Genomic DNA, 15138 nt, shown 5'->3' on the forward strand with positions numbered 1-15138 from the left:
AGTGGTGAAATTTTACTTAATGTTACAACTTTTTAAACAGACTGATATGAATCCATCATTTTTAGACTAATGTTATATGAAGGAATGAAGACTAAATTCTGATGAACAACACAACAATGATGCAAAAACTGACACAAACAATCCAGTTTCTGGTGTTCTTTCAGTTATATTACAGTTTAGGTTTTACTACTGGCTCTAACATGAAATCAGCCAAATCCCAGGAACATGGTTAACCAAACGAGGAAAAAATACAAAGTGAGGTCATCACATATACACATACAGTCCGTCATATGTCGTTCAATCTAGCTATACAATAAAGAAAATCTATTTGTTTATGGACATCAAGCTAGGCTATATGCTAGCGCCATATGCTAGCTAGCTAGCTAGGTGCTTAAGTTATGTTATTACTCACCCTCGTAGTTGTGGACATAACTTCATACATCCCTCTTCAAAGCTTTCTCCCGTTTCCTGATGGGTGCAGGTGAAAGTGCGTCGACCATTCTGTGCACATTGTTGACATATACTTATAATAAAGCTATAAACTGCGCAGGGATATATAAACTTGGTTACAGAGCAGCCGCCCTCAACAGACATTCTAAAGTAAAACAAAAGCACCCTCAACGGGGCAGGGATCATTTCATTGGTCAACACTACAGCTGCCATTCTATTGGTTGTTCACTTTTGGCAGGGTTATAACACAAAAAAAATCCAAGCGCGCAGGAGAGATCCGAGAGCAGAAACTTTGCAAGCGAGCAGAATCAGCCTGAGTGCGAGGAGAAGGTTCAAAGCTGAGAGCAGGAAATCTGTCCAAACAACAACATATCTGAGTCTAAGCAGAAAGTTTGAGCACAAGCACAGCAAATCCAAGCACGAGCAGTGAATATTTGAGTGTGAGAGCAAGGTTTTGAGTGCGAGCAGTGACTATTTGGGTGTGAGAGCAAGAACTCTGAACATAATATCAGTGAGAAATGCTCTCAAATTGAAATAATGCGCTCTTGACTAATGACAGTAATATAACTCCATAAAACCTATAGTAAGCTTATCTTCAATGTGTAAATGTTTTTATTTTCACAAATAGGCCAATTTATCTTTGCTATAAACATTTTGAATTCATATTAATGTATTTTTTCAGACTCATTTTAATTTTTGAAATAAAAAACTTTCAAAAAATAATTTGGTGGCCTCTGAGGACCCCCTAGAGGTCCTGGACCCCCTGTTGAAGATTTCCGGTCTGTTCCATTTCTGTAAAAATGAAAAAGGCTCTTTGTTTCTCTACTTCCCTCTGGTGTCCAAAGCATGCATGACAGTGTGAAACCCACAATGTGGTGAATGCATCTGGGTGTTCAATCAGTGACAGTTTATCTGTGTATCTATGCATTTGAATTGCACTGCCCTAAAGAACATATACAGTGTAGAATGGAATATGCCATATTGTGTTGTGTGGTATTGTTTATGATGATCACCACCATCTCAGGGAGGATTTGTCTAATCATAATCTGCTCATAATCCAATCAGAACTCAATGAAGTCAGCTCGTGTTAAAGAATGAAATGCTGCGTTTACTGCATGTCACCATTGTTTTTTTTTATTGAAGACAATTGCTACAAAACTCAGTTTGTTGTGTTTTCTTTCTTTCATTTTCTTTCTTTTTACAAAATAAACGAATAAACAGTATTACAAGTAATTAAAACTAATACATCATTCACAGGTATACCATCAAATATACATTTATACAGAAAAACATAAAATAGAAAAACACAAGTCCCAGTGAAATCACAGTGGTAAGGGCTGAGAAGAGAGGTGTGTTTGGCTGTCGGGGACACCTCTGGAATCTAACATTGACCCCTGTGTCCCATGTGCTTTGGACCAAAAAGGGTCCAGGAAATATATTTAAAATTCCTGTCTACGCAGAATAGAAATGTTTTCAGGCAAAAAGGAAGGTTGTGCAGTAAAGGGAACAGGTACTCCATAAAGCTGAAATATTGGACTTGACACTTAGCCATTACCTTCAGACTGTAGAACAACTGCTCTCCACTGTATATGGGGTTGTGGAAGCCGCCAATTAGCTTTCAGTTCAGTTGTTCAAAATTGCATTAAAGTATGACACTACCCTCAAAGTGTCTTTTTTACCCTACCACTGGGGGTGCCAAATTTTATTTTTCAATTGTACACATTTAAAGTGCTCATATTATCCTTTTTGGCTTTTTACCTTTCCTACTACTGTGTTATATATCTTTTTGTGCACGTTATAGGTTTACAAAGTGAAAAAGGCCAAAGTCCCCCCCAAAGGGACTTACCATCTCCAACAGAAAACACTGTTCACACACTGCTCCAAACATCTCTATTGTAGTCCAGCCTTTACTTCCAAGACAAACGTGCATCACTCTGTAACACATATATATATTATAATGCTCGGCTAGCTGCAAGCGTGGCACGCCCCCATACTCTGCTTCTGACTGGCTAGTAGTCCTTACCTAGGTACTGTCAGGGCACACCCTCATACTCTGCTTCTGACTGGCTAGTAGTCCTTACTTAGGTACTGTCAGGGCACGCCCTCATACTCTGCTTCTGACTGACTAGTAGTCCTTACCTAGGTACTGTCAGGGCACGCCCTCATAATCTGCTTCTGACTGGCTAGTAGTCCTTCAGGGCATGCCCTCATACTCTGCTTCTGACTGGCTAGTAGTCCTTACCTAGGTACTGCGCATGTGCGACTCCCAACAAAGATGGAACAGAAGTGAGATGCCTCACTCGGTAGCTAAAACAGAGAGCTCAACACACAGGGTGAAAAGAGGAGCTGCAGCAATGTGCAGTACAACAAAAATATGGTGCTTTATGGTGTTTTTAAAATGAAACCATGTAAACCTATTCTGGTACAACCTCTAAATACAATTATGAACCTGAAAATGAGCAAATATGAGCACTTTAAGGGATAGTTCAACATTATGTGAAATACGCTTACTCCCTTTCTTTCAGAGAGTGAGATGAAATTATGGATATTAATCAATCAAAGAAATTCATTTATCAACACCTAATCCAAACGACCCCTTTAACATGTTGTATCTCATTCAGGGGCGTAGCACAATCTTCTGGACCCTGTAGAAAGGCATTCTCTATGGGCACCTCCCTACATCCCCACCTATTCATTCTAGCATCTTTTTGGGCCCTCCTCATATGAGGGCCCTGGGTACTCAGTCCCTTTTCCAGCCCCAGTTCGACACCCCTGATCCCGTTTGTTAAATCTGTGCACAGACAGAAATGTGAAAGCGTCAATTTCAGGAGGCTGGGACTATTTCTTGATGAAGAACAGCAGGACCAGTTTACAGCAGTCGTATTGTCACATTGGGGTTGCCAGGTTCTGAGTTTTGGGGGCCATTACGAGTTTAAAATAAGTTTTAAAAAATCTGATAACGCTATCTATATTACATATCAGCTGACATACGTTGCAACACTGATATATACAGTACAGGCCAAAAGTTTGGACACACCTTCTCATTCAATGCGTTTTCTTTATTTTAATGACTGTTTACATTGTAGATTCTCACTGAAGGCATCAAAACTATGAATGAACACATATGGAATTATGTAAAGTGTGAAATAACTGAAAACATGTCTTATATTTTAGATTCCTCAAAGTAGCCACCCTTTGCTTTTTTGATACCGCTGCAAACCCTTGGTGGTAGTCACCTGAAATGGTTCACTTCACAGGTGTGCTTTGTCAGGTTTAATTAGTGGAATTTTTTCCCTTATTAATGGGGTTGGGACCATCAGTTGTGTTGTGCAGAAGTCCGGTTGATACACAGCCGACAGCCCTATTGGACAACTGTTAGAATTCATATTATGGCAAGAACCAATCAGCTAAGTAAAGAGAAATGAGTGGCCATCATTATTTTAACAAATGGTCAGTCAGCCAGGAAAATTGCGAAAACTTTGAATGTGTCCCCAAGTGCAGTCGCAAAAACCATCAAGCGCTACAACGAAACTGGCTCACATGAGGACCGCCCCAGGAAAGGAAGACCAAGAGTCACCTCTGCCGCTGAGGATAAGTTCATCCGAGTCACCAGCCTCAGAAATCGCAAGTTAACAGCAGCTCAGATTAGAGACCAGATGAATGCCACACAGAGTTCTAGCAGCAGACACATCTCTAGAACAACTGTTAAGAGGAGACTGCGCAAATCAGGCCTTCATGGTCAAATAGCTGCTAGGAAACCACTACTAAGGAGAGACAACAAGCAGAAGAGATTTGTTTGGGCCAAGGAACACAAGGAATGGACATTAGACCAGTGGAAATCTGTGCTTTGGTGTGATGAGTCCAAATTTGAAATCTTTGGTTCCAACCGCTGTGTCTTTGTGCAACGCAGAAAAGGTGAACGGATGGATTCTACATGCCTGGTTCCCACCGTGAAGCATGGAGGAGGAGGTGTGATGGTGTGGGGGTGCTTTGCTGGTGACACTGTTGGGGATTTATTCAAAATTGATTGAAAAAAATCAACAGGACAATGACCCCAAACACACCTCCAGGCTGTGTAAGGGCTATTTGACCAAGAAGGAGAGTGATGTAGTGCTGCGCCAGATGACCTGGCCTCCACAGTCACCGGACCTGAACCCAATCGAGATGGTTTGGGGTGAGCTGGACCGCAGAGTGAAGGCAAAAGGGCCAAAATGTGCTAAGCATCTCTGGGAACTCCTTCAAGACTGTTGGAAAACCATTTCAGGTGACTACCTCTTGAAGCTCATCAAGAGAATGCCAAGAGTGTGCAAAGCAATAATCAGAGCAAAGGGTGGCTACTTTGAGGAATCTAAAATATAAGACAGGTTTTCAGTTATTTCACACTTTTTGTTAAGTACATAATTCCACGTGTTCATTCATAGTTTTGATGCCTTCAGTGAGAATCTACAATGTAAATAGTCATGAAAATAAAGGAAACGCATTGAATGAGAAGGTGTGTCCAAACTTTTGGCCTGTACTGTATCTGTGGTAAGTTTATTTATCAGTTGGTCTCTATGTTTTACCATCGTGTCTGTACAGAGACCAACACCATGTGCTAATTGATTATATCTGGAAACCTGCACTCTAACCAGACAGATGGATGTTTTTCATCGATATGACATGTTAATTAGCAAGCTGTCCCTCTGCCTCCAGTCTATATGCTAAGATAGGCTAAGAATGTTCTGACTTAAGCTCTGTACACACAGACATGAGGTTTGTATCCATCTGAACACCTCACTCCAACGGAGAAAGCAAACAAGCACATTTCCCATCATGTTCCTTCAGAATTTAAATGTGAACTGTGTCAACTTGTACAGAAAAAATATAAAGGAAACCTACTGAGAGAAACAGGCCCATTTCAGCTCTATGTGAGTACTGAGAAGCTGCCACAGTGCAGCTCAAACATGGGCCAGCATATGGACGGAGCACAGCACACACACACACACACACACACACACACTGATACACTTACAAAAAGAAAACTGTACATAGAGAGGTCATATTCAAGTGAGGTCATTTCTGTTCTCTCTGTTTGTGAATGAGCACACATACCGAAATGAGACAGCCCGTGCTTATAGCAGTGCATCTGTGGTAGGCTCTAAACTCGCATGGTCATTTAATAATAATAATTAAAAAAAATAAAATAGAAATGATATCAAGTAGAAGGAATACAACTCCATTAACAGTGAATGTGTTTTGCAGTATCGTCTCTCACTGCTACATAATTAGCAGATTCAGTAGGTAGGGAAGAGCCAGAGCTTTTCACACCACATCCACATGCTTTTTGTGAAAAATTAACACTTGAAATATATTCCACATGAAACAGTTTAAAACATATTTACTTAGCTTTCTCGATAGTTGCAAAATTGAAAAAAAGAAATCTTGTAAGTGATGTAAGTGCAACACAATTTAGCCCATGTTGATGGTAGACATTCATCCAGGCTGAAATCAGGATCACATGCACTGTCACTGAGGGCTACATTAGGGATTTGATTGATTCTCTTTTTTTTCTCCATGAGACCTCATTGTTTGGCTACTCTTACACAATAAAAGATAGTTTAGGATAAAAGGTGCTTATATATTTTTTTCTGTCTGTTTTTAGATGGAAGAGCACAAAGTTTACAATCCTGGACACTAAGCCATCCTGCTTATTTGCTCAGATTTGTAAAATAGACAGGAAGTACAGGAACTGAAACCAAACTTTGTTTTTCCTAATAACTGGATTTCTCTAAAACACATCAAACAGGGCCAGTTTGAATAGGATCAGCTGAAAACACTGAAATGTGCATACCATGCATATATACAGTGTAGTACAGTGTCTTTGTGCATCTGCTACACACCATTCAAAAACGGCCACAGAGAAGATTTGCTACCCGCGTTGGAGAAGAGCGACCATGCGGCCATCTTGTTGAGGTCAAAGTAAGTAAACAAACTACGGCGCATGCCCCCCAGTGACACGTGAGGTCAGGAAATGGTTAAGCCAATCAGAGGCGGGCGGCCTCTGATATAGTCTAAATTACACAATGCAGTCTGGAGCACGTTCCAGGACATCACCGTCAACATCACCGATGACATCAATGGATTCACTTAGTCTGTTGTAGATTACATTTGTGAAACAACAGAAACAACTGTCCCCAAAACTACGTTTTCGTTCCTCAACAAGAAACCATGGATTACCAGAACCATCCGGGATGGTTTCCTTGGATTATGGTGGCACCTAAATCGTAGTTGCAACTTCTTCCATGGTCCTGCTCAACGCCCTGCTACGCCCTGCACTGCTACTCCTATTCATGCCTTCATTACATCCAGGTTGGACTATTGCAATTCCCTTTATTTAGGCCTTCCCCAGTCTTCATTAATTTGCCTACAGATGGTCCAAAATGCAGCTGCAAGGATGTTGACTGGTATTAAAAAATGTGAGCACATCACCCCGGTGCTAGCCTCTCTTCACTGGCTACTCGTCGACTTTAGAATCCAGTTTAAGACCATTGATTGCCTTCAAGGCTCTTAATGGTCAGGCCCCATCTTATATCACAGATCTTATTCAAACGTCTCTTAGATCTGAGGACAAATCTTTCCTCTATGTCCCCCGATCTTGACTCAAACTAAAAGCTGACAGTGCCTTTGCAGCTGCTGCTCCACGACTGTGGAACCAGCTGCCCTCAGATATCAGATGTGCTTCCTCCATTTCTGTACTTAAATCTAGGCTAAAGACAAAATTTTTCTCGTTGGCCTCTTTAACACACTAACACACACTCATTCTGTTATGTCTATAATTCTGTATTTCTAAATTGCTGCTTGTTGTTGTTTGGATGCTTTTTTGTATGTATGTTACATTTTATACAGCACCTTGGTGCTTCTTTGTACAGCACTTTGGTCAGCTTAAGCTGTGTTTAAATGTGCTCTAGAAATAAACTTTACTTACTTACTACTATTATTACTAGTTATAATTTTTTATCTTTACTGTTATTATAATTGCCACTGTGCATCATGCTATTCCATTTTACCCACTGCTATAATTATGAAGTGTCATATTTCTGTGTCTCTTTCTCTCTCTCCTTACCGGCAGCGGCAGATGACCGCCAACCAAGAGTCAGGTTCTGTCTGAGGTTTTTCCTCACCACGGTCATACCAAATGCTTGCTCTTGGGGGGAATTGTTGGGTCTTTGTAAATGTGTGTGTGGTCTAGACCTACTCTATCTGTAAAGTGTCCTGAGATAACTTCTATTTTTTATTAGAATTCAGTTTCAAACTAATGACTTTAATTTCAAATTACGCTATTCAGTTTTTCAATGCAATTATTCAAGTTCAACAATATAAATTCAAATTATGTGATTCAGATTCAGTTTCTAGTGACAAGTGTGCATATAAATGCAACACATAATATGAGAAAAATAGTGCAGACTTGACAGTATTGAAAAACCTGACAATAATTTCTTTAAAGAGCTTTAAAATATATGTGGAAGCACCTCTTTATTTTTAGACTGCAGTCATTAAAAATTGCCAAACAAGTTGTGTGACTCCAGGAAGTTTGACACAGAGCTCACCAACAGTGTGCAGAGAGTGTCCAGTCCACTCAACATAGAGAATATGTTTTAGCATAAACATGTACCACTAAATATTGTAAGTCAAGCAGTTCAATGCATTTCTTCAAACTCCAGCGCCTCATTGTGCAACAGTATGTAACAATCAGAAGAGGGATTAACCCACTACACTCGTTTTGTCTGCGGTTTCCCGCTTTGCCCAGATGGTAATCCAGCCTTGTGACAGTGTAAGAAACACATGGAATGAACAATAAATCAAATACTAACCTGGGCTGCGTGGTTTTTATTGTGATTTAGCGAGCAGATCGTAAGGAAGACCCACGAAGAATGTAAGGAACTCAACTGTCCATTGCAAGCTAATGTGATGGATTTAGGGTTCTATTGGTCACTATCATTAATACCAGGAGTGTTGTACCTCATGTGAATTGAGGACATTCTGACCATTTACAAACGAGAGCAGGTTCTACGGGTTTTGACTTGTGTACAGTAGGCCTACATCAGAGTGAGTGGGTAAACCTGTGCTTTGTGCTAGTACAGTAGAAGGAAGAGGTGTAACATGCCAAATGTCTCGATACCAATAAAGAATCACTTAGACATGGACATGACCCAAGGTGAGCATTGATTGCTATGTCCTGTGAAGTATACATTAATGTCATATCATTTATAAAAAGTAGTTTTATCAAAATTCATCTTTTTAAAAACAACAAAATAGAGTTCTCAAAGTGTACCTTCAGAATCCCCACCCAGAGTAGTACGGCACTCAGCCTCTCCCCTCAGCTGACTATGCACATGGACAAAATAATCCGAACAAAGTCAGAGGACCGGTGTGTCCTACAGAAAACCTGAGAGGATAAACACTCATTTTGTAGGAGGTCATAATGCCTTCTTTCTTGTAAAGACTGCCTCCGTTTACAGCTCTAATGGCCCTGTCAGTTATGACGTCTGTCACATTAGCAGAGGTGTTAGTACCGCAACACTGTTATGGAGCCACAGTCCCTAAACAAAATCCTAACCCAAGCACCTTTAGCTGCCCAAACCTGATCAAACCGTAACCACAGCAGCCAACAGCCACATGGGTTGTAACAGTGATGTTGATGTTTAATGGGGTTTGGAAGCTACTGACAAACAATGTCGCCCTTCCCATTGAGGTATTAGTGATTTTACAAAAAAAGATTGTTCTCTCGTAATTATGAGATGCAAATCTTGTAATTATTATGAAATCAGTAGTCTATTTAATCAACGCAGCAATAGGAAGAGATGCTGTAGGTTGTTGTGATAGTCCCAGTTAAGAAGGGGCGCACAGAGGTTTGGCTAAATGCTAAAGGCTATGCTCTGTTGTTAAGTGCAATGAATGTGCAGTGGGTGATTTGAAAGGGATAAGCTGACACACACAGGATCAGACAAATGAGCATCAGGTGAGATACAAATCTTGTAAATATGAGATTTTATCTACAGTGAGTGCAGTGCATTTCTGTACAACCTGTGTTAAGTTTTTTTAAAAAACACACAATTGATCTGGGAGATAATTTTAGAATTGGAAAGATTTCAAAGACTGCACATTAATGGTGGAGTGGTGAAAGTTGATGACTGAACGACAACGAATCGTTCCTTTACCTCACACACACACACACACACACACACACGCAGGACTAAGAAGAACTTTGAATGTTTCCTGACCCAGACTATAGCAACTCCACACAGCCTCAGTGAAGTCACAGTGAACGACCGACAGCATGGGCCAGTCAACATTTGCATATGGTCCTTTTCAGGTGGCTGAAGTGTATTTCCACGCCAACTGGCTTTTAAAAATGTCAGGGTCATGCCATTGTGCGGCATTTTCAGAGGAGCAGCTACCACAGGATTTATGTTTAAAGTCTCTGGTTTAAGAGATTGGTGGTTCTGTGATTCAGATGTCTGCAGCTTGTAACTGATGCTGACATTGCTATGTGTGGTGACCTTTTGAAAATCTCTTCACTTCAGTTCAGTCTGAGAGCCAATAAACGAGAATGAGCAAAACAAAACAGAAAGTGGGCACTGTGCTACAACGTTCCCAGTGCACACATCTTCAGTTTTATTTTTCTTAGCAGGGTGCAGAGATTGTGAGCTTCTATTGACCACACAAAACAACCAAATCAGGTGCTTTCAAAAAGCGAGCTCTTACCGCTGCTGCGTCCAACAACAGCAACACTGCCATCAGCAATACAGGTAGCAACCACTAGGAAACAGCCCACTGCTGGAACGGGGGGGTGGGAGGTTGGGGGGGTGGGAGGGTGAAGTCTCAGTCTGTGTCCTCACAGGGTTCCTACTGTAAATTGAGCATGTGGGCTCCTGGTCTACCAGATCACACCTCCACTGAAGTGATCTGGTTCATCTGGGCCCTCATGGACTGGATGCTGTTGAGGATCTTCTTCTGGTGGCCGGCTAATGTCACTCCCACTCTGACGATGTCCCTGAGGAGAAATTGTTGATCAGTTCCACCTCTGCATTCCGCAAGACTAACATTTGAAATCCTTCAAGACTAACTGTTTTCTGGATGCTGACACTTTTAAAATATGATGTTAGAGTAGCTACAAAGCAGAGACTGTCCTCCCCCCGTAAAAAAACGACCCCATAAGTTGTTTGTTCCGGCATCATTCTGATGAATGATTAATCTGATGAATAATATATATATATATATATAAAGTATACGAGCGTCAAACAAACACAGGACTTTCAGGACTGGTGTTCATGTCTGTGGTGAGTTTTTTTTAACTTTATGGAAAAAAACAGAACTGCGTCACATTCCGTGTCACGTTCTGCGTCACGTTCTGCGTCAGGATTTTAACCCAAACCACTAACTAAGTAGTTTTGGTGACAAAACCTAATCAATCTGTGACCGATTCACAACGTTAACGTGTTTAAAACCACGGCCCTTACCTTCTCTGGTTTAGATATGGGGACCCTGTGGGTCGTATTAGAGGGCAGGACTGCTAGACAAGGCAGCAGCGAGTGGATGTACAGCTTTTTGCCCTTACCCATGACTGTTAAATATTCAGACAGTACTCCGGGCACACAAAACTTTTAAAAGTCACTTGCATGTAAATAATCCCCCCGTCAAGCTATGTTTTGACGTAAAGTCACTGTGTAATTATAATGGTCAGTATTGACTCTCGATCACAGCAGTCCAGAGGCCTGTACTACGAAGCAAGATTTGGCGTTAACGAGGTAACTTCAGGTTCAACCCAGGGTTTTGTGTATCACAACGGTGTATTACTTGTTACCGGGTTCAATCGGCGTGGTAACTCATGCTGAACACCTAACCTGGTCGGGAGCAGGTTATGTTGGAGATTAGAGATCAACTGGTGTCAAAGCACCGCCTACTGACCAATCGATGCTCGGCGTCACCGTTCTTAGAAGAGCCGGTGGAGCTCTGTGCGCGGAGACATTGGCAACCAATGCCTCACATCGATTTGAATTATGTTTTTATATTTTTTATTTTCTCTCACGATCGCTAAACGCCGCCAGGGTTGCAACTGATAATATAACAGGCTAAAGCAACGATAATTTATGGAAGGCAACCACTAAATGCTTGGTCTTGGGGGAATTACTAGAATAGTTGGGGCTTTGTAAACTATAGAGTGTGGTCTAGACCTACTCTATCTGTAAAGTGTCTCGAGATAACTCTTGTTATGATTTGATACTATGAATAAAATTGAATTGAACTGAATTGAAAGCAAAAGTGTAATTATGGTCAGATCTTGTGCCTGACATATGGGGAAGTGATATTGATAAGCGTTATGATTTAGGCCTACGCATAACAGCTTTTTTTGCCAGCTTTCCTTCCTGCGTTTTTTTCCTGTAAAACCATGTCTGTGTTTTTCATATTTATGTCGAATTATAGTTTGCTCTTCTTATGTATGTGCGCGCCGCTGGATTGGGAAACCCTGGGTTGATTGAACAAGTTGTTACCCACCGCCGTGACACGACGTGGTTGTGAGGTTAGGTGAAGCCGGGTAACTGAAAGAAATCCAGGACATGTTGATCCTGATTTGTAGTATAGGCCTCAGGTTAGTCCGTACCACAGCCTGTCTGTCTGTCTCACTAACAAAATAAAGCAGAAATGCCAAAGGAATAAAAGATAGTCTTAAAAAGATAAGGCAGTAAAGGACAGTAGGCCACTATTTGTAGTAAAGATGTAAAAACATCTTTTTAATGATCTATCTCTATCATTTCACTCAAACATGATTTGACGTAGGTTTAGCCCGGTTATTTTTGAAAAGTATTTGCTGACCTTTCCATATATGACATCTATTAATTAGGTAATTACACATCATATCAGCTCTCTTATCTGGTTTAACTATATTAAATTACTATGCAGAGGTTTGGAGGCAATAATTACAAAAGTAAATTACATTCACTTTTTATTCTACAGAAAACATCAATGTGAATCATTTCTAATGCTGGGTGTGTAGGGGTCATACCAGTTAATTATTCATACATTTAAAAGTAATAAAGATGGCAGACCTGGTTAAAACACCACAATTAATATTTAAAGCAAATATGATACACTACCGATAAATGTAAATTTCAAATCTGTAAAGGTGTATTTTGTGTTTCTGTCTGTGGTGTAAAATTATGGAAGAGCTGGAATGAGGAACTCAGCAATGGCCTTTGATTATCATTTATTTAGATTGATATTCATTCTCTTAGTTTCCCCTTTTCATTTTATTTAATTTACTTGTTTTTATAAATTCTGAATGGATTCATATTTTTGATACTAAAATATATCAATAATGAGTATATCATTTTGGAGTAAATTAAATAAATATGCATGAAATTATATATATACACACACACACACACACACACACACACACACACACATATATATATATATATATATATATATATATATATATATATATATATATATATATATATATATATATATATATATATATATATAAGAAAGAAATTGTACTTTGCAAGATAAGTTAAGTTCAATATTTGGCTGAGTAAAAAAAACAAACAACTATTATGACAGAGGAAGCATGTTAACTAGGCTGGGATTAAAGAAGTTAGTTCCCAAACCTTTTTGGACATGTCAAAAAAGAAAATCTATTAATTCACACTGAAATAGGGGGACGAAATCAGGAGGAAATTAGTGGTTCCAATGTCATTTTATAATTTGAAGATATGGATATGAGATATTTGCTTCTACTACAAACTAGGAGCCCTTGCGTCTATATTAGGTTTAAAATCACATATAACTAGCTACCAATGACCACGATGATTAGTATCATCAGCAAATCTCTCTCTGTGTCATCTGTCTGGTCTACAGTGTCGGAATATTGGAAGTAAGCAACATACTCCATGGTCATCTTAGACACAACATCAAAGCTGCTGAAGTCTTCGTTGGCAAAGTTCTCCTTATACTGGCCCATCTTAATGGCGTCCAGCCACTCCTCCACGGTGCTGAAAGAGGAGAAGTCTGGAGTGGTGCGACCCAGTAGAGGTAGGTGAACACTGGTGGACACAACGAAGACAAAACAAGAACACAGAGGTGGTCAGTGAGGCGGTAGGTCAGTCCCAGTGGTAGTGAGAGAGGTCCTTTCCTCTCCATACCTTGATGACAGCGGTGTCATGGCCTTGAGGCTGCTGGGGTTGCGGATCATCTTGTCCAGGGTGCTGACTATCTGGCTGAATTTGGGCCGGTTGCTGCGGTCCTTCTGCCAGCAGTCCAGCATCAGCTGATGCAGTGCACTGGGACAATCCATAGGGGGCGGCAACCTGTAGTCCTGCTCTATGGCATTGATAACCTACAAGAATGAACAACGTGGAGTCTCAGAACAGGATTCATCACACACACACACACACACACACACACACACACACACACACACACACACACACACACACACACACACACACACACACACACACACACACACACACAGCACTAAACAAGCCACTGTTTAATGTCACCAAATGTCATTTTTTACTCTTTTTAAAAAAAATTAAAAACTCAGTTCAGGCCGTCGTTTTAGAACCAGAAAGACCGAAACGATATCCAAAAGTTGTAGAAATATTTCACTCTTAGTCATGACATGAAAAAAACTTTATATTTCTTGGGTGCATTTCTTCTGCAGTTTGCTGGTATACCAAAATATCTCAGGTTTACAGCTGTACTAGTACACCTGATTATCTCCTAGATGGCATTTGTAAAAAGACAGCGTGCTTTTTGAGTCACCTGGACATACTGAATGCCTTACTGACAAATTAGGCAGAAGCTCAGTCCGTAGGGTGTTGGGTTGGGAACCAGGGGGGACGCTGGTTCAAGTCCCTATACGGACCGCAGTACGGAGGTGGACTGGTAGCTGGAGAGAAGCCAGTTCACCTCCTGGGCACTGCCAAGGTGCTCTTGAGCAAGGCACCGAACCCCCCCAATCGCTCTGACATCTCTCCATTAGAGCATGTAAAGGACCTGAGCGTGTGTGTGTATTTCAGGCTTGTGTGTAGTGTGTAAATTGTAATTTCTCCATTCGGGATCCTCTTCCTTGTGGTAATAATGTAAAAATGCTATGTTAGCACACAGCAGCTTTTCAAACTAGATGAGGCTCCATCACCTTCCTATGCTTTACTCACATCTTGATTGCTCATGTCCCAGTAGGGCCTCTCTCCGTACGACATCACCTCCCACATGACGATACCATAGCTCCAGCAATCACTGGACCAGGTGAACTTCCTGTACTGGATGGCCTCTGGAGCCGTCCAGCGGATGGGAATCTTCCCTCCCTGGAAAACCAAGTGGGAGGGCAACAGTGGCACAGTGCACACAAAGACAGACAGTTATCACTAATGCTTTTAACAAACCTATTATCATTACTTTTATGCTGATTTTCTTCATTTCTTAACTTTTTTTCTGGCTATTATCATCATTTTTATGGTTAGGGTTAGGGTAATGCCCCATAACATCAGAGCCGTTGCATTCACGCCATTACTCCATTTCCCAGATCAGGGTTAGGGTTAGCTTTTCTCAGAAGGCGAAGCACTGCTACTTCTGCTACTTTGGCGGAGTGATTTGCACCATGGTGAAGAGCAAACGGTGCTTTTCAGGTGCTGCAAG

The 15138-nt window shown here is 40.8% G+C and overlaps 1 protein-coding gene across 1 annotated transcript in view; it reads right to left on the bottom strand.

The window, feature by feature from the left end:
- Positions 1 to 10374: 10374 nt before the first annotated feature.
- The window catches only part of LOC114558305 (ephrin type-B receptor 2), a 66839-nt gene continuing 62075 nt past the window's right edge, over positions 10375 to 15138 (bottom strand). The window contains exons 13-16 of the mRNA XM_028582185.1: positions 14658 to 14807; positions 13638 to 13831; positions 13383 to 13538; positions 10375 to 10483 (exon numbers count right to left, since the gene is read on the bottom strand). Of these exons, the coding sequence (XP_028437986.1) occupies positions 10375 to 10483; positions 13383 to 13538; positions 13638 to 13831; positions 14658 to 14807 (609 nt within the window). The remainder of the gene's footprint in view (positions 10484 to 13382; positions 13539 to 13637; positions 13832 to 14657; positions 14808 to 15138) is intronic.

Source organism: Perca flavescens, chromosome 7, assembly GCF_004354835.1.
Source record: "Perca flavescens isolate YP-PL-M2 chromosome 7, PFLA_1.0, whole genome shotgun sequence".
NCBI lineage: Eukaryota > Metazoa > Chordata > Actinopteri > Perciformes > Percidae > Perca > Perca flavescens.